The sequence below is a fragment of the Tremella mesenterica genome (assembly GCF_000271645.1).
Source record: "Tremella mesenterica DSM 1558 unplaced genomic scaffold TREMEscaffold_14, whole genome shotgun sequence".
Classification (NCBI taxonomy): domain Eukaryota; kingdom Fungi; phylum Basidiomycota; class Tremellomycetes; order Tremellales; family Tremellaceae; genus Tremella; species Tremella mesenterica.
The window spans coordinates 86,463-112,803 of record NW_006711238.1 but is presented as its reverse complement, the minus strand read 5'-3'; the positions used below and the strand labels follow the sequence as shown (position 1 = coordinate 112,803).

Genomic DNA, 26,341 nt, shown 5'->3' with positions numbered 1-26,341 from the left:
CTCAGAGTTCTGGGGGTGCTCATTATATAGACCTCCCTAACCTCCACACATGAACACTCCCTTCACACAGGATGCACTGCCTTGAAAATGAGAGATCCAAGCTTCTAGAGGGAGAAAGGACAAGCTGTGCACCCTTATAGCTCCTCTCAACTTGCTTTCACTGATTAGCATACGGTGAACATCTCCGGCCGTGTCCTTAACATACGTCATGAGAAGAATATTTCCGGTGGGAAGGAAAAATGACGTGCGCACGGCCTCGGCGGCAGTGCACGGACCACCCTTCTGACTATTTGGTGAAGGTCGAGGCCGTGTCTCTACCGGATGAATGGTGCCGTGTGACCAGTCTAAGCTCTCTGTCTGTATCCTCTTTCAGTAGATGCCGCGGTGGAAGATTGAGACAGAAGATGGGAGGTAAGTGGTGATATGACGTTCTCGAAAGAAATTGGTTTCCTCCCTCTCGCCGACTTGCTCCCGTTCGCTTTCCTCCATAGAGTATCAAGTATTGGCTTCTAATGGGACAGACAGCTCTTGTGCCCTCAGCGGGTAGGGACTCAATTGTTAGTATGTATCGTTTGAAACTGCAATGTAGGGTCACCATCACCCATCATTCCTATGCCATTGCAATCTCTAATCATCACTATTCTAAGTCCTTACTTTCAGCTGGTTGGCTGGTCAGAATCACAACTTTTCCCCTGTCGAGTCTTCTGCTTGGGTGTGGTGGAAACTCCTGAAGCTGTGGGGTAGCGGGAGCTGGTCCAGCTTCTGATGGGTCTATGTCCGTCCTCTCCGATGACTGTGTCGCTTCGACTATTGGTAAGGAGGAGAAATCTGATGGCCAGGTAGCTTCCGAACACGACTTAGTGGCCTCTGATATGGAGTTTGTCCTTACAAAAGAAGGCGGTGAGCCCCATGTTTGGTGCATTTTGGCATATGTCAAGAGATGTGCATATCAGTGGATCTAGATATCCTTGCATAATGAGAGCGCGGCTATGACTCTCTCCAAGTTGTCAGGACCAGACGTTGGAAATTGTCTGCGTCTATGAGCTATGGCTATAGGGCCTTGCAGGGAACAGACCTAGTGATGTAGTTTATAGTTTAGTGATGTAGTGGATCGAAGAGACTATAAGTCGATGAGATCAAGTGGCAAAGGATTTGCTAAATGACAAGAAAATACATTCAACAAGACATCTACCAAAAAGGGCTGCTTCTATATACTAAAAAGGGAGCGGAGTGATACCAAAATCTACGGAATAAAGATGGAAAACTATATGGGGTGATAGACCAAAGGAAGACGGTGATAGATGAGGGGCACGGAGATGAAGGAAAAGTATAGCATGGTGAAATAATGACGATTAGGTAGGACAGGAGAACGGAGGATGCCGTAGCGGGAATAGTGAGACGGGGACGGGAACGGGTAGGTGGAGTACAACTTCTGCGTACGACTCTTGAGGCACACGACTATAGGTACCCGTGATCCTGACATTACTCTCCCCCGTCAATAGAGGTCGCCTTGACGTCCTGTAGTCCTGTTGAAAAACAAAACTCCACTGAATTGAGTGTAGCATTTGGCACTTTTTGATTGAAATGATGGTAGTGAGGATAGAGATGATGGTAGCGAGGGTGTGTGATGTGATCGAGAGAACCGCCTAGATTATGACATGTACTTCAGTATCACATACTCTCTGATCTCAAGATCCACTTTCCAGTATCCTCTTCTCTTCTTTGTCCTTTTACCTTGTCACTTTCTTCTGCTAACATCCATTCTACCTTTGCTGAATCCTTTTCTAGAATATCTTTTGGCGAATCACCATGTCTGAAACTGGTAGTCCTGATGTTCCTCGTCCTTGATTTCCTCCTTGTACTCCTGTGAGCAGTCTTCTAAAATCGATAATTTGTGGCTGACGATATTCTTTTCGGTGGTAGAATCAATTACCGGTCACAGGCCCAGATGATTTGCCTCAAGGGTGTTCCGAAGATACTAATCCCTCTCCTGTCCCTTGGAAAGACAAAGTCGAAGTTTTCCGCAGGGTGACAAGGATACCGGTACTGGGCCCTTGTTTAGCGGTGTGCCTATCCAGAATCCCGTTGAACATGGTCCAAGTCCTCGAAGCACGGTCGCATATCATACTCCGTTGGCGCGTGTCACGGCCATCAAACACTTCTCTCTAACTGACCGACGGTCGACGAACCTCGGCTAACTTGACGCTTCTAAGTCGATGTCTCACCCAACCAGGAGGGCGCAGACGTCGAAAGGAGTGTAACTACGGCGTACTTTGACGTAGTTACTCTAACTGGGGTTTTTCTCTGATGGCGATGTATCTTAATTTGTATGTAGCTATCTCTATCAATCTTTCACTACTGACAACAATCAAGGATCGCTGAAGAACTTCAGCAATCTTCTCAGCTAATATTATTTACTCCTCCTAGATCTTCACCCAACCCTCTCGCGCTTAGACATACTTCAACGCACTTCGTCCAACTTCCCCGAGTCCCGGCCGTCCTTCGACTAACCCCGCCTAACATCGCCGCACTTCTGCTCCCTTTGTCCCTACTTAGCCTAACTCCGTCTAACTTTGCCATACTTCGTTGTCCCTATGCTCCAGGCCCCCGTATATCTTATTCTCCCGTTGTACTTCGCCTTAGTTGGTCTCCGATGTCCTGAGTTACGTGTAGAGTAAAGAGGTTAAGACGTGATAGGGGTTTTGATGGTCAAAGGAGGGTCATTGTTGGTGGAATAATTGTTCCCATGTGTACGACGAGTACGATTACGATGATAGTAAGAATCACATCGAAGACTACGGATGGTATCGTATCTATAAACAGTTTCGAGTCGTAGTTATGTGGCATTACTTATCAACACTCCCCCTAATGACACTAACTCCAATAGACAAACTAACATGTTCTAAACCAACTAATAAGATCGTATCGTAACCCAATGGGATCTCTATCGCAGACCTGGACGTACGGGATGAAAAGGCATGAATCACGAGCAAACCAGGAAATCTCGTGTGCACAGTACGAAGTGTTCGGTATGACGCTCTATGCGTCGTACGATTCGAGCGATGTCGAGTTCGAATCATGTAGATCGTGATCCGAATTGACAAGATGAGTGAGGGAGGTGAGAAGGGATATAGAGTGTGGTGTTGAATTGTGTACGAGTCGAACTCAAAGACAGTTCTTTTCGTGTGGTTCTCTTGGTAGGATCGTCGTAAGGAAATCCGAGTCTTGCAATTCGGATCGTACGTATTCGAGTTTCAATTCACCATTGTATATCTTCTCACGAATGTAATGATGTCGTACGTCTATATGCTTCGATCGAGCATGCGTACCAGGATTGTGTGCGAGTCGTATCGCACTTTGATTATCGCAATTAAGTCGTGTTGTGACTTGCTTGAAACCGAGTTCAGTCAATAGACTTCGTATCCATATGGCTTCACGAGCAGCTTCTGCGGTTGCAATATACTCCGCATCCATCGTAGACTGCGCGATCGTAGCTTGTCTTTGAGATTGCCATTGAATCGAACTATTACAGAACTTGAATAGATAGCCAGTCGTAGACTTTCGTGTTTCCGTACAACCAGCGAAATCCGCATCAACCCATCCTTCGAGTTGATATGTGTCAGGACCAGACGTTGAAAATAGTCTGCATCTATGAGCTTTGGCTATAGGGCCTCGTAGGGAACAAACCTAGTGATGTAGTTTATAGTCTAGTGATGTAGTGGATCAAAGAGACTATAAGTCGATGAGATCAAGTGGCAAAAGATTTGCTAAGTGACGAGAAAATACATTCGACAAGACATCTACAAAAAAGGGGTGTTTCTATATACTAAAAAGGGAGCGGAGTGATACCGAATCTATGGAGTAAATGTGGAAAGCGATATGGGGTGTAAGAGCGAAGGAAGACGGAGATAGATGAGGGACACGGAGATGAAGGAAAAGTATAGCATGGTAAAGAAGTAATTGATTAGGTAGGACAGGAGAACGGAGGACGCCGTAGCGGGATTAGTGAGACGGGGACGGGAACGGGCAGACGGAGTACGGGGACGGGTAGGTAAAGTACGACTTCTGCGTACGACTCTTGAGGAACCCGTCTATAGGTACCCGTGATCCTGACAATATGGTTCTCCCCCAAGCTTGAGAACGTAGTCTTTCGTATGTACGAGATACGACATTACGCGTTTCGCAAGTGCGAGATGCGTTTCAGTTGGCTTGGCAGAGAATCGAGCAAGATACCGTGTCGCAAAGCATATGTCAGGTCGTGTCGAACTTGCGATCCACATCAATGATCCAATGATCTTGAGATATGGAGTCGTAGCTTCGAGCGGTGTCGAAGTGGTGTAGAGATCCTCTACATGTTGTGGGAGGGGAGTACCGTAGGCTCGAATCGCAACTGAGTTCTCCGCAGCTGCACATTCGATGTACGCTGGTTGCGATAGGTGAATTGTACGGTTCGTACGATCACGAACTACCTTGAGCCCTAGTATCTGCTTCATCTCCCCCATTTCTGTCATTGTCCACTTCGACTTGAGGAATCGCATGAGTCGTATGATCACGTCTCGAGTTCGCGCTGCGATTATGAGGTCGTCCACATATGCGAGTACGATAATAGGACCATCTGAACCTTTAGATGCCTTGTAGTACATTCCCCAATCTGATTCGAGTCGTACAAATCCGTATGTTGCAAGCGCATTACCGAGTTCGATCCACCAAACTCGTGCAGACTGCTTGAGACCGTACTGTCACGCCTGCGGGTAGACTGCGGTAGCAAAGGACTGCCTTGGGAACTGAGGGGTTTAGTCTCTGGCTCGTGGACCTTGGTGACTGCCTTAGGTACTGAGGGTTTGAGAGGTTGGGTTAGAACCTACTGAGTGACTTATCAAACGAGGGTAAGGGAATTGAAAAGATACATTGCTGAAGAAGAAAACTACAGCACTAGATAGGGTTTAAATACTAAAATCAGCCTTTTCCAAGAGGCTCGTGCAGACCTGCGGAATACGAGCGCTCTGAACCGTTCTGCACTGTCCTGCATGCATTGCCATGCATCCCACCGATTACCACTGATATCCTACGATGCCATATCTGCGTTTACCTACGTCCTACTATGATATCCTATGTGATGCGCCGGAAGTCGGTGACTTTGTCGAAGGTGGTCGATGAGGAACTATGAGGAACTATGCAGAACATAGAAGAGCTGCGAGAACAAGAGACTAAGAGATTATGCCTTACAAGGCATCAGAACAGAGGAAAGAGAAACTAGAGAAGTACTTGGGGCTTATGCCTGTCAGGCATGAGAGCACAGGAAAGATAGTCTTGGGGTTGATGCCTAATAGGCTTGAGAGCAGAGGAAAGATAGACTTGGAGTTTACGCCTGATAGGCTTGAGAGCAGAGGAAGATATGAGAGTGGAGGTTTGAACTTGTGATTATGACAAGTCATTATTTGATAGTGTCATTCATGAAACGTACAGTGACTTGTACAATCGTAAGGTATTACACCCAGGAGCTCGAGCCATACCTTCTGGGTATCTCATGTAGATTTCTTCTTCAAGTACACCATTGAGATAAGCTCCTTCGACATCTGCTTGATGTGTTACGAGATCGTACGATGCAGCGATCGTGAGTACGATTCGTAGACTGACCATACGACTTACCGGTGCGTACGTCTCTTTGTAATCTATACCAGGTTGTTGCGAAAATCCCTTCGCTACGAGTTGAGCTTTGTACTTGAGGATCTTCCCATCTGCATCCTTCTTTATTGCAAAGACCCATCTTGAAACAATAGCTTTATGACCTTGCGGAAGTGTAGTCTCCTTCCATGTATCCTTCGACTTGATATTGTCGAGTTTGCGAGTCATTGCGATCTTCCAATCCGTACTTCGCGGACTACAAAGAGCCTCCCCCACAGTCTGTGGTACGACATCACTTCCTTCGATTGCGAGTATCATTGCAACTTCACTGGCTAGACCATAGTGCGAAGCTTGAACAGGGAACCAGGTCACTGCAGAGAGTGTACCTTGTACGCTCATACGATCTCTAATTCGTTCGCTTGTACGAGTGGGTTGCGGTACGACCCATGCGATTGGTGCAGGCTGTTGAACCGTAGGAGTAGTTGTAGGTTCTTCAGCAGTAGTATCTTCAATAGCTTCAACAGGTGTATTTTCTGCAGTTGTAGCAGGCAATTCCGCAGGGATCGTATTCGAAGGATTCTCTACGATTGGAGTAGATTCGTGTACGGAATCGTGTACGGATTCAGGTGAATCAGGTCGTACTGGTGTCGTAGGTACAGGTGCAGGGAGGGGATCAGGAAGTGTTGTAGTGACTGTAGTTGTATTCGTATTTGGTACGACCGGTACGGGAACACGATCTTGTACTGTGACCGAAGGTCGAATGTATTCCTGTGCGCTTTGCACATCACGACTAACCACGATCGAACCATTCGATTTGTATTGTACGATCCAACCACTCATACCTTCCTCTTGTCCTAAGACTCTTGCTAGTTCTCCTTTGTGGAAGTCAAGCTGCGACTTGCCACGTACTTCGATCGGTATCTGTACGTATACGAGTTCACCAAACATGAAAGCTTTCTCTAGGCCTGGCTTACGACCTGTGAGTGTGAACCACGCATTTGTACCGTCCGCACTCGTATTTGTCTTCATCATCATTACGGATGCGTATCGTACAGCATAATCCCAATACGAATGATCGAGGGAAGCCGAAGATAGCATCGAACTAGCCATCTCTTTGAGAGTACGATTGAAGCGCTCAGCTACACCATTGAGTTCAGGTGTGTAGCGTGGAGAGATCTGGTGTATGATACCTTTCTCTGCATACCATTGTCGTGCTTGCAATCCTGCGTATTCGGTACCTCCATCCGTACGAAGGAATCGTACGGTTCCACCGAGTTGTCGTTTGATCTTTGCGACAAACTCCTTAAGGTAGAATACGACATGCTGTCGGTTCGGTGCGGTCACTACTCGATTGACCTTCGAGTAGTCATCGTACATCGTAATGATGTATGTCGCACCTTGCGCCGAAGGTCGTAGGGGTCCAGAGATATCTGAATGTATGATTTCGCAATTACGAGTTCCATGCGGACTGACATCCTTCTTTGGAAGTCGAGTGTTCTTCTGTTCTTGACAAACCGCGCAGCTATCCGTACGCCACGAGTCTGCCTTCAACTCATCCGCACTGTATCGTAGCTCCCCCGCTTGTGCGAGCTCGATAATACGATTACGACCTATATGACCAAGTCGATTGTGTTCGGTTTGTAGTGGTCCAATACAAGTTGTCGAACTGATCGTACCCGTAGTCTTGGGTACGAGCTCCCCCATTTTTACATATGGGAGGACACCATGTTCTCGTATCGTAACAATCTCCTTTCCTTTACAAATTTCGCCCTTTACGAAGTCTACGTCCCACCCACGAGCTTTGAGCGTACCTGCGGATAGGATATTCTGTCGTGCGACGTTCGTAAGGTATACGTCTGTGATCCGTACGGTTTGACCAGAGGGGAGTCGTAGTAGAATGTCTCCCTTTTCATATACATGAACCTTGGTCGTAGTATCCGCAAGACCGAACGTGATAGCCGTGTCGAGTCGTACGATGTTCGAGAGAATCGTACGATCAGGTGTGAGATGGTGGGTAGCTCCACTGTCAAGGAGGAATTCGGGTACGAGCTTCGAGCCTACGTACTGTACGGTTGGCTCGGTAAGACTGATAGCAGCAGCCCAGAATGGATCAATCGTAGGGTTCGAAGAGCCTTCGTTTGTTGTAGTCGTGGTCGATTGTGTTGTATTGACTTGTGGCTTCGACCCCTTCGATTTTCCCTTCGATCCCTTCAATTTTCCCTTCTGCTCATCCCTAATCCTCTTCCTACATTCCTTTTTAAGATGTCCCTTCTTATGACAATAGTGACACTCTGCTGTCTTAACCCAATCCGTATTCGCATGCGTATCCGTATGCGAATGCGCATGATCCGCACTTGTATTATTGATCTGAGCAGACATTGTAGGAGTAATGAGTCGTGCACGATCTGCGACTTCGACTTGATACAAGCGTCGAAGTTCGGCCCACGTCTTCGAACTCGTAGGGAGATTAATGTAGAGAGATTGCATGACTTTGAAGTCGCTTCGAGGAAGCGAATTGAGGAACCAGAGCGCACGAGTATCAGCTGAGAACTTGCATCCTGACTCTTCAGCTTCAAGCCAGAGTAGGTTAAATTTCTGTAGGTGTTGTGTCATCTCCGTATCCGTAGGGTTTGACTTGAGCATAAGCATTCGTAGCTTGCGTTCGACATCCGTACGATGTTCGGGTGTCTGTAGTTGCATATCTGTTGCAAGGAATGTCCACATTTCGTATGCGGTTCAAAGAGATCGTAGATCAATGAGCAAACCGCGTTCAACTTTGCTCATGATCGCACCTTGAGCTTGAAGTTCGCGTTTACACCACGATTCCCAGCGCTCTTCATCATCTGAGTCGAGTGAGGTGTGGGTGATAGTCTCCTCAGCTGTAGGTACGACTGAGCCTGCTCGAACCGTACGAGCAATCGTAGGTGGACGGTACGGTTCGACATCCGTACCTTCAATTATCCCAAGACATCCATGGATAAGGAGATAGTTTTCTATGGCAAGTTTCCAATCGAAGTAGTTGCTTTGACTCGATAGTACGGGAACGGATTCAAGACCAATCGTAGTCGAACGATTGTGAGACATCGTGCTTTGTATTTCAGCTTATGAATCGTATTACAATAATGGACTCTCGTAGAGGACTTATCGTACACAAGACGTACACCAGAGGCCTCTACTGTGTACGCCACCAGCACGGACTGGATTTTATACGTCTACGAGGCGACGTCTACGTCACAACCGAAGCTGGACTGTCCTTATTCTACTACACCAGTACGGTGCTTCGTGTACGGTTCGTCGTACGGTTCCCGATGTCTCGTCGGGTCGGTTCGTATGCACGTTCGAGTGCGTACGATCGGTGTGATATCTTCACTATATCCAGAGGTACTGAGACTTTTAATCTGTTTGAATGTGTACGACGAGTACGATTACAATGATAGTAAGAATCACATCGAAGACTACGGATGGAATCGTATCTATAAACAGTTTCGAGTCGTAGTTATGTGGCATTACTTATCAACAATAATCGAGGTGTCACGACGTAGTTCGTGACAGTGCGATCCGCAGGCAAGGGTGTTTCTGATTCGGTGCCCCCTCGTTACATTGAGGATGGTGAGGTTGTGGTTCCTAAAGAGGGGGGTCATCAGAATGCGTATCGTGATGTCGAAATTGTTCCATTTAAGATCGAAAGTCCAACCGCCCAGGTAAAGTTTATCTCCATCCCCCTTCCGAAAACGCTAATTGGGGGGTAGGGATTTCTGAAGTACCTAAAATTGTGGTCCAATTTGAAAGCCGCGTCAACCAAGGAAAAGGTCAAACCGATTATAGACCTTTTGAAAATAAAAGGCGGGATTATTGGTCGTTTGTCTATACCCTGCTCAAATTGTTCGGAGATGTTGAAAGAGAGAAAGGGAAGGTGGTCCTCGAAGATGAATAAGTGGCATTGCCTGGTCCCAAGTGTAAGGTTTTTGGGGTCACCTAAAGTGTGGATTGGAGGACAGTAAGCCCATCACACTTTTTCAGTGAGGGGTAATTGCTGACCGGGAAGTTGCTTTTGGTGTCTCATTGAAAGGGGTACCTGCAATCTATGCGTGGATTCCCGGGTCGGACCTAGGTCCCAGTTGGAACTCTCGATGTGTCACGACTCTACCAAGTCGTGCCCCAAATCACCTGATTCAGGGACTGTCACCTGAGTGTCATCTGACTATCATCTGAGTCAGGGATTTTCACCTGACTCTCACCTGATCCACCATATTATCACCTGATTCTCGTATGATTCTCACCTGACTATCACCAGTGTCAGCTAATACACCAATTATCAGGTGATTATCACACGATAATGCATGATATCAGGTGATTATCACACGATAATGCATGATATCAGGTGATTCGCGTACAATTGTCATCTGATTATCAGGTGGCTCCATTATACGAGAATCGTACTGATTATTGGGTGAGGGGGTTTTCGAAAAGTATATAAATTGCGTGTATCTATTTTGTAGTTTCTTTTTCTCAAGGATCAAAATATTATTTGCCACTCACAAAAGACCTCTTCTTGACATACTACTTACATCTGACATATCGCTCATCATCATTACCCCTGTCCACACCATCACACAAACCGTCACCGTCATCTCGACCTGCCCAGATCCTTTGCAAGTCACTTTAGCCGTCCGACCACATCACAAGACCACGGACAACATACTAACCGTCGTTGTCCAAGCTAATTAAACAGTTGCAGTCCACCTGTCTTTGATCCATTGAGGTCTGTCAAGGACAGGACCGTGACACAATGGCCCAGTTCTCTTCCCTATCTCCCCCCCTTGATTTGGCTTTAGCCCACTTGGCCGAGGCGGGGAGTCATTTGCAGGGGCATCCCAATCACAATTTTGAACATGTGGATACAGCGTATGCTGAAGTGGAGAAGGTCGCCCTGGTAGGCTGTTCTATCTTCAGCAAGTGCTTTCCGCTAACGGAATAGGCTGTTGACGGTGCAAAAATACAGGGTGAAGATGAACGAGTGCCCGGTTGTCCTTTCGGAAAGTGGTCATCGTATCGCTTGGACGATAGTATCGCTGTTGGTTCCTGGCAATTTGAACCTCCTTGGACTGCAGTGAAGAGGACCGTTGAGCCTTTGCCCGCTGGGACTTTGTCTACGCCCAGGGCAAAAAAGGCTAAGACTAGGAAGGGAAAGGGGCGTGAGGATTTGCCTCAGATGGATGACGACGGGCTGGTACGATGGAACTCCTCCAAATAGCCTGCTAGAGCGGTGAAGCGTGTGTATAATGAAATCTATTTTGGAGAAACAAATTTGTAGAGTATCAAGAAAGATTTTGTGAAACATGAAATCCCTTTTCTGTCTTGCCAAAGTATGTTATGTTCTTGGTGTGTTCGGAAACCTAACAGTGTTCCAAAAAACGTGACCGTTCGGTCAGTTTTCTTTGCCTTTTAGCCGGCAAAATGGGAACGAAATCCTTGTTCACATTTTCGGCAACGGCTCTGCGCATTTCGCAGATCTTCAAGTATTCCTTAACTTTAGGATTACCACTAATTGAATCCATGGGTTGCCAAGTAGCTTCTTCAATTGGGTAGCCAACCCATTTGATTTTCAGTTGAACCTCCTTCTTTCCTTTTCCGGAGACCCTTATTGTTCTTTTTGCAAGAACCCTATCGATTTCGTAAGTGTCTTTTTCTGAATCTTGCGGTTCTTCTCGTAACGCGACCATTGCTGGCTGCGGATTTTGAATATCCCCTTGAACCTTTGATAATAGCTTAACATTAAAAACTGAATGGATCCCATTCACAATCATATGTGGGGGTAAATCAACTTTGTAAGCATTGTCATTGATTTTCTTTAGGACCTTGAAGGGACCGATGTATTTGTTGTCCAATTTCTTCATCGGCCTTAGGGTTCTGAGATTCCTGCTGTCTATCCAAACCTTTTCCCCCTTTACGAAACTGGTTGTCCTTCTTCCCTTGTCGTACTGATGTTTATACGATTTCTGAGCTTTTCGAAGGTTTTCCTTCAGCCTTTCCTGTAATCTTCCTAGAGCACTAACCCGTGCGATTGCGGGTGGAGACGGTACGTCAGTGGCCTTGTCAAAAATGGGTTGCATCATGTCGGTTCGGTATTCCCTGCCTGAGTAAGCAGAAAGTGGGGACATCTGGATTGAGCTATGGTAGTTCGTGTTGTAGCAGAGTTCTGCAAAATGTAAAAGCAAACTCCAATTTTCCTGTTCCATATTGACATATACGTGAAGGTATTGCTCGAGCCATTGATTGATTCTCTCTGTTTCGCCGTCGGTTTGGGGGTGATAGGCGGTTGAATACCTCAAATCTGTTCCCAATAATGTAGTTAAGGTTTTCCAAAACCTAGAAACAAATATGCTACCTCGGTCCGAGACGATCAAATCAGGGATTCCGAATCTAGTATAGATCTTTTCAACAAACAGTTCTGCGAAATCTTCTGGCAATAATGTGGTAACTGTAGGTATAAAGACTGCCATCTTTGTTAGGCAATCTACTACTACCAAGATGGCGTTGAAATCCTTGGAGCGTGGGAGGGGACCGATAAAGTCGCAAGTGATTTCCGACCAGGGGGCTCCGGGAACGTCGAGTGGGATGAGTAACCCGGCTGGGGCTTGTCGTCTTGCTTTTGTACGTTGACACACTTCGCATTCCTGACAATATTTCCGAATATCCTCCTTCATTCCCGGCCACCACCAATAGCGAATGATCCGCTTGTATGTCAGCCTCCGACCTGTGTGACCGGCATGCTTAGAGCCATGCTCGTTCTGTAATATTTCTTCTCGATCCTCTTCCTCATCAACACAACTAGTTTTCTTAGGCTCCCGGTCCATGGCAGATAGCAATTGCTCACTGGAGAGGAGTTGTTGGTTGTTGAATGGGTTCAGTTCGGAAGACAGAGATGACTGTTTACTATCCGATGGTCTGTAGTCCGCTTGGCAGGACAAAGCGTCTGGTTTCGTTGACTGCTTTCCGGGTCTGTAATGGATAGTGAAGTTAAACTCTGAGAGGAATTCGTACCACCTTGCTTGTCGTCAAGTAAGTTGTTTGGTGGTTAAGAAAACCTGTAAGCTTTGATGATCTGTGTAAACTATGACCGGTGTTTGGGTTCCTTCTAGGTATTGTCGCCATTCTTTAAAAGCATACACAATTGCTAAGAGCTCTTTTTCTGAGACCGGGTAGTTGAGTGCTGCTGGAATCATGCTCCTTGAAGCAAAAGCGACGGGGCGTAGTACATCATTCTCTCTCTGTGAAAGAATAGCTCCAAGTGCGTAGTTGGAAGCATCGGTCTCCACTACGCAGGGCAAATCGGGGTCAAAATGACGTAAGACGGGCCCTGATTCAACTTTCTTTTTGAGTTCTCGGAAAGCTTCTTCGCATGGTTCATCCCAGGAGAATACTATCCCCGCTCGTGTAAGGTCATGAAGAGGCTTGGCAATATGTGCAAAGTTTCTGATAAACCGCCGGTAGAAATTGACGAAGCCTAGAAAGGATTGAACGTCCTTGACCGATTTTGGAGTTGGCCATTCCGCCACTGTTACCTCCTTTTTGGGTTCCATCTCGACTCCTCCAGGTTTGATCACGTATCCGAGAAATTCGACACGGTCAACATGAAACTCGCATTTATCATGTTTAGCATAGAGCTTATGCTGACGGAGTCGTTCAAGGACTTTTGTGACGTCCTTGATGTGAGTCCTGACATCCGGGGAGTAGATCAAGATGTCATCTAAGTAGATGATCACCGAGCAATCTAGCATGTTGCGAAATGTATGGTTCATTAGGTGTTGGAAAGAGGCTGGCGCATTTGTGAGTCCAAACGGCATAACCCTATATTCAAATAGGCCAAACCGCGTTCTAAATGCTGTTTTCCATTCATCTCCTTCTGCTATTCGCAGTAGGTTACAGGCCCCTCGAAGATCAATTTTGGAGTAGATCTTTGCATTCTTTAGTTGGTCCAAAAGGTCGCCGATTAGGGGCAATGGGTAGCGGTTCTTGACGGTAATTTCATTTAGTTGACGGTAGTCGACACACAAACGGAGGCTCCCGTCTTTCTTTTTAACAAAAAGAATAGGCGCACCTGCCGGGCTCTCGGATGGCGTAATGAACCCTTTGGAAAGGTTCTCCTCTAGATATTTCCGGAGAGCGTCTTGTTCAATTGCTCACAGGGAGTAAATGGGTCCGAAAGTGGGTGTTTTCCCTTCCATGATGGGAATACGATGATCGAATGGTCCATGTTCAGGAAGTTTATCAGCATCTCCTTTTGAGAATACGTCAAGAAACTTCCAGTATTCGGGTGGTACAATGTCTGTTGGGTTTGTGCTGATTTCTGGTACAGCCCTTGCGTATAGCGCACCCTTTATGTCCTCTGGACCGTTATGTTGATTAAACAATTTGGGACTGATGATGTTTAATTGCTGAATGCCGTTATCTAATGTGGACGGCCGAGGTAACAAAACTCGGGAAGTCCAATTGATAATCGGGTTCATTTTATTCAAGAAGGTCATGCCTAGTACGATTGGTGCTGGGTGGATCTTCGTGACCATGAAGGTAGCCTCATAGGGTTTGAAACCTTCGCCTAGTAGTACCCGAAAATGTATCTCCTTCGTCAGAAGGCAAGTAGTGCCGTCTGGTAATTGGAGTTGTTCCGGTATAGCTTTTTTAATAGGTTTGAATCCGAATTTGGCCACGAATCCTTCGTCTACGAAGTCCACTGTAGCACCGCTGTCTACCATGGCCCGCGTTGGGACTTGCTTATTACTGAGCACGACAATGGGAATAGTGATGAGCTTGTGTGGGTCTTTGGTTACTGGAGAGCCCATATCGGAATTGGGGAAGGATAAAACGGGTTCCACTGTCATGGAGTTGAAACTGACTCGGTGGGTCGTCGTTTCTTGTGAACTCTGATTCGCTTCTGTTGTGTCCTTGTCACGAACTACGCCGTGACACCTCAATTATCCCACCAGCAACAACCCTCCTTTGACCATCAAAACCCCTATCACGCCTTAACCTCCTCACTCTACACGTAACTCAGGACATCTGAGACCAACTACGGCAAAGTACAGTGTGAGAATAAGGTATACCGGGGTCTGGAGCATAAGGGAGCAGAAGTACGGCGAAGTTAGACGGAGTTAGGCTAAGTAGGGACAATGGGAGCAGAAGTACGGCGAAGTTAGACGGAGTTAGGCTAAGTAGGGACAATGGGAGCAGAGGTACGGTGAAGTTAGACGGAGTTAGGCTAAGTAGGGACAATGGGAGCAGAAGTACGGTTGTTACGGGGTAACAACGAATCGAGAGGACTCTATCGAGTTCGACGGATTAGGACAGAGAAAAGCGGGAGTTGGAGGCAGTGCTGCAGTAGGTAGGGACGGGTTTTCCCCTTTCGAGATTTTCCCCACTGGGTTTGCTCAAAGCGGTTTTTCACCTGTCCGAGTATGTACGTAGACGCTTGCAGCAGGAAGAGGACAAGGACGAGGATATCCGTAGACAGTATATAGTACAATCAGCAAAGTACCAACTTTGCTGATTCTTCAATATCATTCTTTGGCTACATCGATTGCAGAGGAGACACGATCCATTAGCACCAGAGCCCCTAGACTTCCACGAGACATCCATCGAGTTCGACCCAACCTGCGACCTAGCCATCGTGTTTCCAGTACCGTTACAAGTTGAAGAATCAGCCTCACGCACCTTGGGTCGAATTGGAGAGTACTGCATGCTCACCAGAGGGAAAGCGAGGAAAATGATACCAGAAAGAGAGGAGTTGGAACAAGGGCTGGTCCCAGAGGAAGAAATACCAACAAGTTCTTCGAGAAGTACCATTTCACATGACCTCACTTCTACCACCACTACCCCAGATCCGCTGAATGAATTATCGCAGCAGTTGTCACAATTATTAGCCATTATGACAATACAACAAAAGGAACAAAATGCATTAAGGGAAGAACTGGCTATGATCAAAGCTGACCGACAGAACCAACAGCTACTCACCTCGAAAGGGGCAAGTTCGATCGAAATTGAAGACAACAAGCCGTGTTTGGAGCCAAAACTTACCAACAACGAACGAACAGGAAGAACCAGGTGTGCGGATCCACCTACCTTCAGTGGAGAACAAGGGGAATTGGACAACTTCCTTGCAGCATGCCACATGAACTTCGAATTCAAAGGGGCAGAGTACGCCACCGATCGCAGAAAGATCCTGTTCATGTACGGGTATCTTCGAGGCACCCCTCAAATGCTTCTGACTCCGGCCATAACCAATCCAAGTATATGGAATTCGACCGAATGGCTAGAGAGCTACGACAAATTCATCCAGCATTTACGAACTCAATTTGGTGACATTAACATGGCAGGGACGGCTATGAGGAAATTGCAAGAGTTAAGACAGACTGATACGGCCGCCGAGTATTTTGCCAATTTCGAACTTTGGTCAACACACCTTGGAAAGGTACCAGATGCAATGAAAATCGCCTCAGCCATACAGGGCCTGAAGGAAGAGCTACTGAAAGTGGTAGTGGTAAATAACACCGACCCTCAAACCAAATCGGACTGGATCTATTTCAAACAGCATGTGATAGGGACTGAGGAGAACCAACGGATGGCTGAAACGATGATTGCAGCGAATCGATGGGCTGCTAGACGCAAAAATGAGACGACCTGGCTTCCCCCTCGATCGAATTCGATGTGATTGGATACCAGTCCGCCCAACCCGGTAGAACGCCACTCACAATCGACTGGTAGAGGACCTTTGCCCGGTGGAAAACCAGGGATGATGAATTATGGTCTACCAAATGACCCTCCGGTCACTTGGACAGAGGACGGAGGACGTCTCAGCGAGAACGAAATGATTTGGAGGAGGGAGAACCGATGTTGTCTCAAATGTAGAAGTCCAGAACATTACGCCAACAACTGTCCAAATGGAGGAAATACGAGGAACAACATTAGGGGATCCCCAAACCCGCATAGCTCACCAATTCCTAGTGGATCGTACTCGATCCCAACCGGATCCAAAGGGCCATTAGTTCGAGGAATGGCGGTGACTTTTGAAGAAGAGGGAAACGAATACCTGGCCTAAGTGATGCGACCACTTGCGGCCAGGATCTAACAGAATCGCACAAGATCCAACTACCAATAGATCTCAGTAATGACTCAGCTATAATATACATAAAAATACAGGCAGAAAAAGATACCCTACGATTTGGAATGTTAATTGATACCGGAGCTACCGGAAGATACGTACAGCCGGCCTGTCCATTATATCATTTATTCCCAAAAAGACAGTATCAAGAACCACGGAAGATCAGGTTCCTCGATGGAACAACCGCGACGTTAGTGACCGAGTATGTAGAAGCTGAATTGGATTTAGGAGAAGGACTCAAGATTGCGACTCGATTGGATGTGATGGCATACGAAGGCCCCGAGGTACTGGTGGGATTGGACTTCTTGAAACAGTTTCGGGCAAGGATCGATTGTGGAAAGGGATTGATCGAGTTCGACAGAATCGGACAAGATAACGGTTAGAAGTATCCAAGATTGGAGGAAGGATTGGTAAGAGGAACGGCGTTGGAAAAAGGAGAAGATGAAATGAGCGAAGAAGAGTTACGACAGGTCATACCGACACAATGGCACCAATACCTGGAGTTATTTAAAGTGGAACGGGCCAGAAAACTACCACCAAGAAGAGAATGTGATCACGAGATCGAATTGACCCCCGGAGCAGAGCTAAAACCAGGTCCAATATACCAACTGGATGAACATGGGGACGCATTCCTAAAGCAGTGGATCAATGACGGTTTGGCCAGCGGCCATTTACGAAGAAGTAAATCCCCTTATGGATCTCCTGTATTCCTGGTTCCAAAAAAGGGAGTGATTCCCTATCGAGTGGTAACGGATCATCGGGCGCTTAACAAGGTAACCGTTAAGGATTCATACCCAATGCCACTCATCTCGACACTACTCGATCGACTTCAATTAGGAAGGATCTTCACTAAGCTCGATTTGAAAGGGGCTTACCAGTTAGTTAGAATAAAGGAAGGAGATGAACATAAAGCTGCCTTACGAACAAGATACGGCAGTTTCGAGAGCACAGTCCTAAGGGATGGGTTGTGTAATGCACCAGCCACCTTTCAGAACTTTCTACAAGACATGTTTCACGATCTACTTGACGAAGGGGTAGTAGTCTATATCGACGACATCACGGTATACTCCAACACGATCGAAAACCATCAGATAATTGTCCAAAAGGTGTTAGATCGGCTACTTGAAAACGATTTGGTCGTCAGTCCGAGGAAATGCGAATGGAGTTCAAATGAAGTGAAGTTGCTGGGGTACGTAATAGGACACGAACGGATCAAAATGGATCAAGAAAAGGTGAAAGCCATTCTAGAATGGGGAGAACCCATGACAGTCCGGGATACTCAAGTGTCCTTGGGCTTTGCGAACTTCTATCGAAGGTTTATCAAGGGGTTTTCGCATATTGTGGGACCTCTCACACGATTGACCAGGAAAGATCACGCTTGGAACTGGACGCAAGAATGCCAAAAGGCTTTTGACGACCTAAAGAAAACATTCACCACAGCACCAGTACTTCGACATTTTGATAGAACCCGACCAACTTGGATCGAAACCGATGGATCCGACTGTGCAATAGGTGCGATAGCGTCTCAAAGATTCCCTCACCCATCAATAAAGGGAACCACCGAACTTCACCCAGTTGCGTACTGGTCTCGAGCAATGACACCCTGTGAACTAAACTACACGGTAGGAGAGAAAGAATTACTAGCCATCGTGGACTGCTTGGTCGCCTGGAGGCCCTACTTGGCCAACAGTAGTGATGTTATAAAAGTCATTACAGATCACAAGAACCTAGAATACTTCCAAAGCAAACGACAACTAAATCGAAGGCAGATGAGATGGTTGGAAATATTGGGAGACTTCAACATAGAGATCACTTACCGACCAGGTAGCAAAAATGGGGGAGCAGATGCTCTGACTAGACGAGGAGATTATCATCCGGGAAGAGGGAGTAGCAAGGACCCAGACCTAAACAAAGGTAACTGGCTACAATTGCTACCGACACACGAACAAATTGGATCGAATTCAATGGACTCAGAACACAAAGGACCAAGACACATAGTAAGAGGAGCAATCCGGGAAGACTCATTATTCGGACTCATCAAGAACGGACTGAAAGACTCAGAAGACATAGCAAACATACGACAACTAGGACTACAAATGACACAGACAAATAGCACACCGAGCACACCGAGCACACAGAACACACAGAACACACAGGACACACAGAAGACACAGGCTAGCAACGAGACACCAATAGTATCATGGACACAGAGCGGATTACTCTTGTACAGAAACAGAGTAGTCATATCAGAGGGACAGGCAAGATTAGAAGTAATGAAAGCAAGACACGATTCGATACTAGTGGGTCATCCAGGAAGAGACAAAACTATCACCATGGTCAAAGAGGACTATTACTGGCCACATTTGGACGAGTATATTGCGAAATATGTAAAAGGATGCGAGATCTGTAACCGACATAAGACTCATCGACATCAGCCGTATGGACATTTAGTCTCTTTACCAGTACCCACACTCCCATGGACAGATATCTCTATGGATATGGTGGGACCCTGTCACAAATTGTGTGACAAGTCGAGCGAAAGTCGGGGAAGGGTATTTAACGAGCGATCGGCGGTAGTGTTAACCGCCGATTAATAGGCCTTTTCGTCGCAGTGGTTTAGATCACTGTTCCGTTGGGCACTGTTATATCGTGCATATGCTGGTCAGTATGTCTCGTGCCAGATTAATCGGCGGTTACGGGTAGGATCCTGGGTTCGACTCCCGGGACGGCGCCGGGGGTAACCCAGGCTCTACTTGGAAAACCTCCCTCTCGGAGTAAGTTTTCGGTCTATCGTACCCTTCCCAAGTGTGGGGGCCCAAGCGGGGTCCCCTTGTCGGGGCCCCAAAGCGGGGGCCCAAGAGAGTGCATAATGTCACAAAGTGTGTGACAAGTCGAGCGAAAGTCGGGGAAGGGTATTTAACCAGCGATCGGCGGTAGTGTTAACCGCCGCCGATTAATAGGCCTTTTCGTCGCAGTGGTTTAGATCACTGTTCCGTTGGGCACTGTTATATCGTGCATATGCTGGTCAGTATGTCTCGTGACAGACCCCTACCAAAATCGACCGAGTTCGACGCGATACTAGTGATAGTCGATCGACTAACCAAGATGGCTAGATTTATTCCATGTACAACTGGACTAACAGCGAACAAAGTGGCCGACATCTACATCAAGGAGATCTTTTCAAAACATGGAGTACCTCGAACAATTGTATCAGATAGGGGAACTCAGTTTACAGCGGAAATTTGGAAGGAAATATGTCAGTTCTTAGGAATAAAGAACTTATATTCGACTGCGTATCACCCTCAAACAGATGGACAAACTGAGCGAGTAAATCAACAGATGGAAATCCTGCTCGGAATGTATGTAAACTACAACATGGACAATTGGGATCAACTTCTACCAATTGCTGAGTTCGCTTATAACTGTTTGCCACATAGTAGCCACGGTCTGTGTCCCTTTGAAGCCTGTTACGGCTATGTGCCACACTATGACATCCATTCGCACGATATTCGATCAAAGTCAAACAAGTTGGAGAGGAAATGGAGAGATATGGGAGAATTACATGCGGCTGTTCAAGAACAGGTCAGGATGGCTAATGAGATTAGTGCAGAATACTACAACAGGAAACACAAGAGTATACCAGAAGAATTCAGAGAGGGAGAATAGGTACTACTGAGTACGAAGTATCTTACGACGGAAAGACCCAGTCGAAAATTAGAAGTAAAATACGTTGGCCCCTTCAAGATCATAAGGAGAGTGGGGAAAAATGCTTTCGAATTAGATCTACCTCCATCAATGAAAGTGCACAATGTCTTCAATGTCACGTTGTTGGAACCATATCCTAGGGACATGATACCAGGTCGACAGGTACAACCTCCACCACCTGTAGTAATAAACGGCCAGGAGGAATTCCATGTGGAAGCGATTGTGGACAGCAGAATTCGACGAGGAAAGGAAGAATTCAAGGTAAAATGGTTAGGATACACAGGGAATGCGGCCTATGACTGGGAACCACGAGAAAATGTAGAAGGATTGGCCGCCTTTGGTGAATTTTTGGAAAAGAGGAAAAAGGAACCCAGAAGAAAGTGAGAATTCGATCAAAGTCACAAAAACTCGGTTGGAAATGGATACATACACAGGAAATATGTCTACAAATTAAAGGAATGTGAATACGCTAGTCAATGGAAGCGTTGGAATCGGCTCGAAGGCGACAAACCGAGGCTGGAATATGAATGATGTTGCGAGGAAGAGGGGTGTGAGGAGAGGACGAAGGGCCAGCGACTGGTTGAGAAGAACTCAATCCTGTTGGATCCCCAGTAGAAGTAAGATGATCCAGAGTTTCATCGGCGGTAGGAGGAGCGTAGTTGGCAGAAATAAGATGGAGAGATTTGTAAAGATCCAGATGTTGAGAGGGGAGAGGAAGGAGAAGGGAGGTAAAGAGATGGATGTAACCCGAAAGTTGGGTCAGACAGGCGGATTGATCATGGGCGGGAAGGGATCGATAACGGACCGAAGCTGCACAAAGTTCGTGCTCCAGGACAAAGGTAACCTTGGAAGTGACCGTTCTTGCTCCCACAACGATACCCTATACATCAACATCGACCAAGTTCGAAGGAAGAAGATAGATACCTCGCGAAATTTGGACTCGGGATTGTTGGTTTTCACCAAACACTTTGAAGTTCCCTTCGCAGAGCACTCTCCACAAACACCACCAACTGAATTGCATCAACATCGAACGAGTCGCAACAAGAACTTACGAGGGCCAATACAACCAACACGAAAATCTTCACCACCATCGAGACGGCGTTGACAATCGGTACAGAGCTCACCCTCTAGTCGAACAACAGCACCATTTTTGTTGCGGAGGCGCCAACCTTGGGCCAAACGATCGAGCTAATGATTAGAATCGATGAAACTTGAAAGAATTCGAGGCTTACAGCGTTCTTAAACCACTTTACAGTGGGCTTGATGGAGTTGGTCTCGCGGAATCGATCCAGAGCTTCGTCCTTCAACGCAAGACGAACAGAGGAGAAGGTCATACTGGACCAAAGGGCAGCTCACAAGTCAGAAACGAACAGAACTCGGTGGAATCATCACCGATCTCGGAGTCTTTTCGATCCTGGAGCAACTTAGCCAGTTCTTCATTGGCCGGAACCTTGCGAGGGGCGTGGAAAATGGTTTCGAGTTCATTGGGAACCTCGACAAGTCCCTCTGAATAATCAGAAGGTGGCGCAGGGGACTTATTACCAGGAGAATTTTCATTTTCAACGACGGTGCCGTGTTCGGATTCGACGGATTTGGCGGGAGATAGGTTCTCACCAGTGGCAGATGGCCCGGCACCCCCTTTGAAGTCGAAATATTGCTCGATGGCCTGGTCATCAAGGTGAGACGATTGTTGATCGCGAGAAGGACCGGATTGATATCAATCCTTAATGGTGTCGAGAGCCCTTCGAGAAGCGTCAACCGTGGGAGTCTGGGTAGTACCAGGAACTTGGGAAGTAAATCTCATTCTTTTCGTTTGACACATGAGATGTTCGGGGTCGGCGTCCGGTAAAATTGCCAAGGTAGAGGCCCGAGTGCGACGAGAAGACGAAGAAGGAGACAACTAATCTCGTCAGCCAAGTGAGAAATAGAAAGAAGTACATCGACTTCGAAAGGAATTGCTTACAGTGCGCTTATTCATGCTCACAGACAGGTCAGAGTTGGAAGGATACGCTAAGATATGGGTAAGATATGGATGGATAATGGTAGATAAGTAAAAAGAACGACAAACAAGAGGTAAAGAGAGAGTGAGGAGGAAAGAAGAGAAAGAAGACGGGGAGGTAACTTGGTCAGTAATTTCTCGATCACATTGGAGGTCCGTGCGGGTGACGCGTTTCATGGCAACCGTCACACTAAGCGTAGGTGTGACGTCAGGGCGCACCAAAGGTGTCTCAGAACAATCCATGTGAATCACTTGGTTACAGGACTCAGGATCCTCGGCGAGGATCCTTGAGACAGGGGGGGAAACTTGTTACGGGGTAACAACGAATCGAGAGGACTCTATCGAGTTCGACGGATTAGGACAGAGAAAAGCGGGAGTTGGAGGCAGTGCTGCAGTAGGTAGGGACGGGTTTTCCCCTTTCGAGATTTTCCCCACTGGGTTTGCTCAAAGCGGTTTTTCACCTGTCCGAGTATGTACGTAGACGCTTGCAGCAGGAAGAGGACAAGGACGAGGATATCCGTAGACAGTATATAGTACAATCAGCAAAGTACCAACTTTGCTGATTCTTCAATATCATTCTTTGGCTACATCGATTGCAGAGGAGACACGATCCATTAGCACCAGAGCCCCTAGACTTCCACGAGACATCCATCGAGTTCGACCCAACCTGCGACCTAGCCATCGTGTTTCCAGTACCGTTACAACGGTGAAGTTAGACGGAGTTAGGCTAAGTAGGGACAATAGGAGCAGAAGTACGGCAAAGTTAGATGGAGTTAGGCTAAGTAGGGACAGTAGGAGCAGAAGTACGGCGAGGCTCGGCGGAGTTAGTCGAAGGAGGAAAAGGATGGCCGGGGGCTCGGGGAAGTTGGTTGAAGTGCGTTGAAGCACGTCTAAGCGCAAGAGGGTTGGGTGAAGATCTAGGAGGAGTAGATAATATTAGCTGAGAAGATCGCTGAAGTTCTTCAGCAAGCCTTGATTGTTGTCAGTAGTGAAAGATTGATAGAGATAGCTACATACACATTAAGATACATCACCATCAGAGAAAAACCCCTGTTAGAGTAACTACGCCGAAGTACGCCGTAGTTACACTCCTTTCGACGTCTGCGCCCTCCTGATTGGGTGAGACATCGATTTAGAAGCGTCAAGTTAGCCGAGGTTCGTCGACCGTCGGTCTGTTAGGAGGAAGTTGTTCGACGGCCGTGACAGTCCTTATCCTGACCGTTATTGGGGCCCTCGATTGTCAGACTGTTTAGTCCAATCCGGTTTGCCCCAGTCGCTGGCGTGGGACGCTTCTTCGCTTCTGGGCAGTTGATTACCATATGATCTGGACTTCCACAGTACAGACACAGACCGTTATCCCTTCTATGTTTCTTTTCCTTGAAAGTCAAAGACTTTCTCTCATTGTCGCTTTTTGCTTTGGGGTTTTGTGATTTTCTTTCCTTATTATCATTGGTCTTGTTCTGCTGACCTGATTTAAATTTCTGGAAAGTATTGTCTGAATTACCTTTATTGATATTCAAATTGTTTTTTGTGTTGTCCTTATTCTGTTGATACCCTCCTCCGGAACCGTTATTACCGTTTGACGCTACCTTCACCCCGTCTAGATGTACGTAAAGGCTAATAGCAGCTTTGGCGAGGTCCCGAAGGGTTTTGGGTTGGTGTTCGCGGTTCGCGAGAGCTATGCGTATTTCTCGCGACAAGCCTGATTCAAAAGCGTCCTTTAGTGCCTGGTCGTCCCAGTCTATGTCAGCGGAAATCGACAAGAAAGTCGAGTAATAATCGGGCATGGGGGTGATCGAAAAGTCACCTAGGCTTGCTCGGTACGAGTAAGGTCAAATGTATTTTATGTCAGGACCAGACGTTGAAAATAGTCTGCGTCTATGAGCTATGGCTAGAGGGCCTCGCAGGGAACAAACCTAGTGATGTAGTTTATAGTCTAGTGATGTAGTGGATCGAAGAGACTATAAGTCGATGAGATCAAGTGGCAAAGGATTTGCTAAATGACGAGAAAATACATTCGACAAGACATCTACGAAAAAGGGGTGCTTCTATATACTAAAAGGGGAGCGGAGTGATACCGAAATCTACGGAATAAAGATGGAAAGCGATATGGGGTGATAGACCAAAGGAAGACGGTGATAGATGAGGGACACGGAGGTGAAGGAAAAGTATCGCATGTTGAAGTACTAGCGATTAGGTAGGACAGGAGAATGGAGGATACCGTGGCGGAATTAGTGAAGCGGAGACGGGAACGGGTAGACGGAGTACGACTTCTGTGTACGACTCTTGAGGAACCCGTCTATAGGTACTCGTGATCCTGACACCCTAATACTACTCTCACTACCTCCTTCCTCAACTGGTCTACCTCTTAGGTGTGGTGGAATGTTCTGAAGCTGTGAGGTGGAAGTAACTGGTCCATGATCCTCAAGACTTTGATTGTCCAATCCATCTATACTCATCCTGTTCAACATTGTGCTTATGGCTGTTGGCGAGGGGGGAAGAGCCAATTGTCTGGCAATTTCCCTCCGTGGTGCAGTAGCCAGTGATATGGTCCCCACAACAGAAGGCAAGAGTCCCCATGTTTGAGACATCTCCTCATATGTCAAGAGAGAAGGCAGGTCAATTGTTCTAGATACCTCTTTAAACCAACGCTGCTCTGCCAACGAGTCCTCTGCAGAAAGTGGTCGGTAGGTGTAAAGTTTTGCTCCAGGGTGCACATGGACTTCCACCACCACTGACTTACCGGTAGCGGAATCATATATGATGTTCAGTGGGCCACCAAACGGACTGCAATGTCCCTCCCATACCTTACTGAGAATGTATATTCCCTGTATAGAAGCCCTCTCTGCACCTGTAGGTCTGCTCAAATTAGGTCTAAAATGGGTTCTTTCCAATTCCAACCTACCTGAACCAACAATGTTGGTTGTTGACAATGACATAATTGACAAGTATAGCGCTCAATTTCCTTCTTTGCTGGAGATAGTAAGTCAGGATAAACAATAGAGATTCAGAAATTCAACTTACCTGAATCCCTCCGCGAGCGGACCCTGATTGTGGCGTGAGAAAGAGACTTCGTCATCGTTTGGGAAGATCTCACACTCAATGGATACGTCATGAGATAGAAAGGTCGGGAAATGAAAGATGAATTAGTCGCGCACGGTCTCACTTTTCATCCATTCGGTGATACAAGCTAATCCAAGATGAAAAGTGAGCCGGAAGCTTGTGATTGTTCTATATAAGAATCACTAGCAGGGTCACGAAGAAGAATGATGTGTGCGACCTTGAAGGGAAAAGTGTACTAACATGTCCCAATATATAGATAAACACCAAACAAGGTAGAAGACGGAGATTGGAAGATTGATCATCAGCAATCAAGACAAGTACGGTATGCATTCGAGATTTTCGAACTTCTCTCCAGACGGTACCGATGACTCAACATGGTGCTCACAGTGACACACCTGTCTCTCACTCCTTGTCCCGTAAGGCATCGATGCCTCCTGTGTGAGTCGAGGTTTGCCTTACTTTCCCTGTCAGAACCTTCTGCACCACGCTGTCCCAAAAAGGTCTTGAGCTAGCATCTTCCAGGCTGACTCTTACCTCCTCCCCTTGAGCGTCTGTGACAAACAAACCAGTAGATTTGTCCGTGATTACAACTTTATTTGACATTACGACCAACTGATCTTCCGTGACTCTCCTTTTGGAATAATGAGTGATATTTGGCAAGTCCTTCGATGGCGAAATTGCCATATCTCTCGTAGCATTTCTCTGTGCCTGTTTGATAGTGTTCCAATTGGAGTCTGACCATTCTAACCAGTAATATACAGGTTTTACCTCTTCTTGTACAACAACCAAAC

General features: G+C 46.7%; 6 protein-coding genes across 6 annotated transcripts; 3 read left to right on the top strand and 3 right to left on the bottom strand.

Annotated features, from left to right (window-relative positions):
- Positions 1–239: 239 nt before the first annotated feature.
- TREMEDRAFT_65308 (uncharacterized protein) lies at positions 240–1,087 on the top strand (the record flags this gene model as incomplete). Its single annotated transcript, XM_007007507.1, has 3 exons — positions 240–411; positions 745–900; positions 1,005–1,087. 3 exons carry the CDS (start codon positions 240–242, stop codon positions 1,085–1,087), a joined length of 411 nt encoding a protein of 136 aa, XP_007007569.1.
- A 7,660-nt stretch (positions 1,088–8,747) lies between these two features.
- TREMEDRAFT_65306 (uncharacterized protein) lies at positions 8,748–9,374 on the top strand (the record flags this gene model as incomplete). The annotated part of the gene is made up of 2 exons (XM_007007506.1): positions 8,748–8,967; positions 9,190–9,374. The coding sequence occupies 2 exons, from the start codon at positions 8,748–8,750 to the stop codon at positions 9,372–9,374; spliced, it is 405 nt and encodes a 134-aa protein (XP_007007568.1).
- Positions 9,375–10,414: 1,040 nt separating this feature from the next.
- On the top strand, positions 10,415–10,879 carry TREMEDRAFT_65305 (uncharacterized protein; the record flags this gene model as incomplete). The annotated part of the gene is made up of 2 exons (XM_007007505.1): positions 10,415–10,558; positions 10,604–10,879. The coding sequence occupies 2 exons, from the start codon at positions 10,415–10,417 to the stop codon at positions 10,877–10,879; spliced, it is 420 nt and encodes a 139-aa protein (XP_007007567.1).
- Positions 10,880–21,264: 10,385 nt separating this feature from the next.
- On the bottom strand, positions 21,265–22,466 carry TREMEDRAFT_65300 (uncharacterized protein; the record flags this gene model as incomplete). Its single annotated transcript, XM_007007504.1, has 5 exons — positions 21,265–21,368; positions 21,541–21,676; positions 21,721–21,782; positions 21,845–22,154; positions 22,452–22,466. 5 exons carry the CDS (start codon positions 22,464–22,466, stop codon positions 21,265–21,267), a joined length of 627 nt encoding a protein of 208 aa, XP_007007566.1.
- Positions 22,467–23,662: 1,196 nt separating this feature from the next.
- TREMEDRAFT_65299 (uncharacterized protein) lies at positions 23,663–24,274 on the bottom strand (the record flags this gene model as incomplete). The annotated part of the gene is made up of 1 exon (XM_007007503.1): positions 23,663–24,274. One exon carries the CDS (start codon positions 24,272–24,274, stop codon positions 23,663–23,665), a length of 612 nt encoding a protein of 203 aa, XP_007007565.1.
- Positions 24,275–24,718: 444 nt separating this feature from the next.
- TREMEDRAFT_65298 (uncharacterized protein) lies at positions 24,719–26,153 on the bottom strand (the record flags this gene model as incomplete). Its single annotated transcript, XM_007007502.1, has 6 exons — positions 24,719–25,191; positions 25,231–25,361; positions 25,393–25,460; positions 25,512–25,557; positions 25,946–26,052; positions 26,085–26,153. The coding sequence occupies 6 exons, from the start codon at positions 26,151–26,153 to the stop codon at positions 24,719–24,721; spliced, it is 894 nt and encodes a 297-aa protein (XP_007007564.1).
- Between the last annotated feature and the right edge of the window lie 188 nt (positions 26,154–26,341).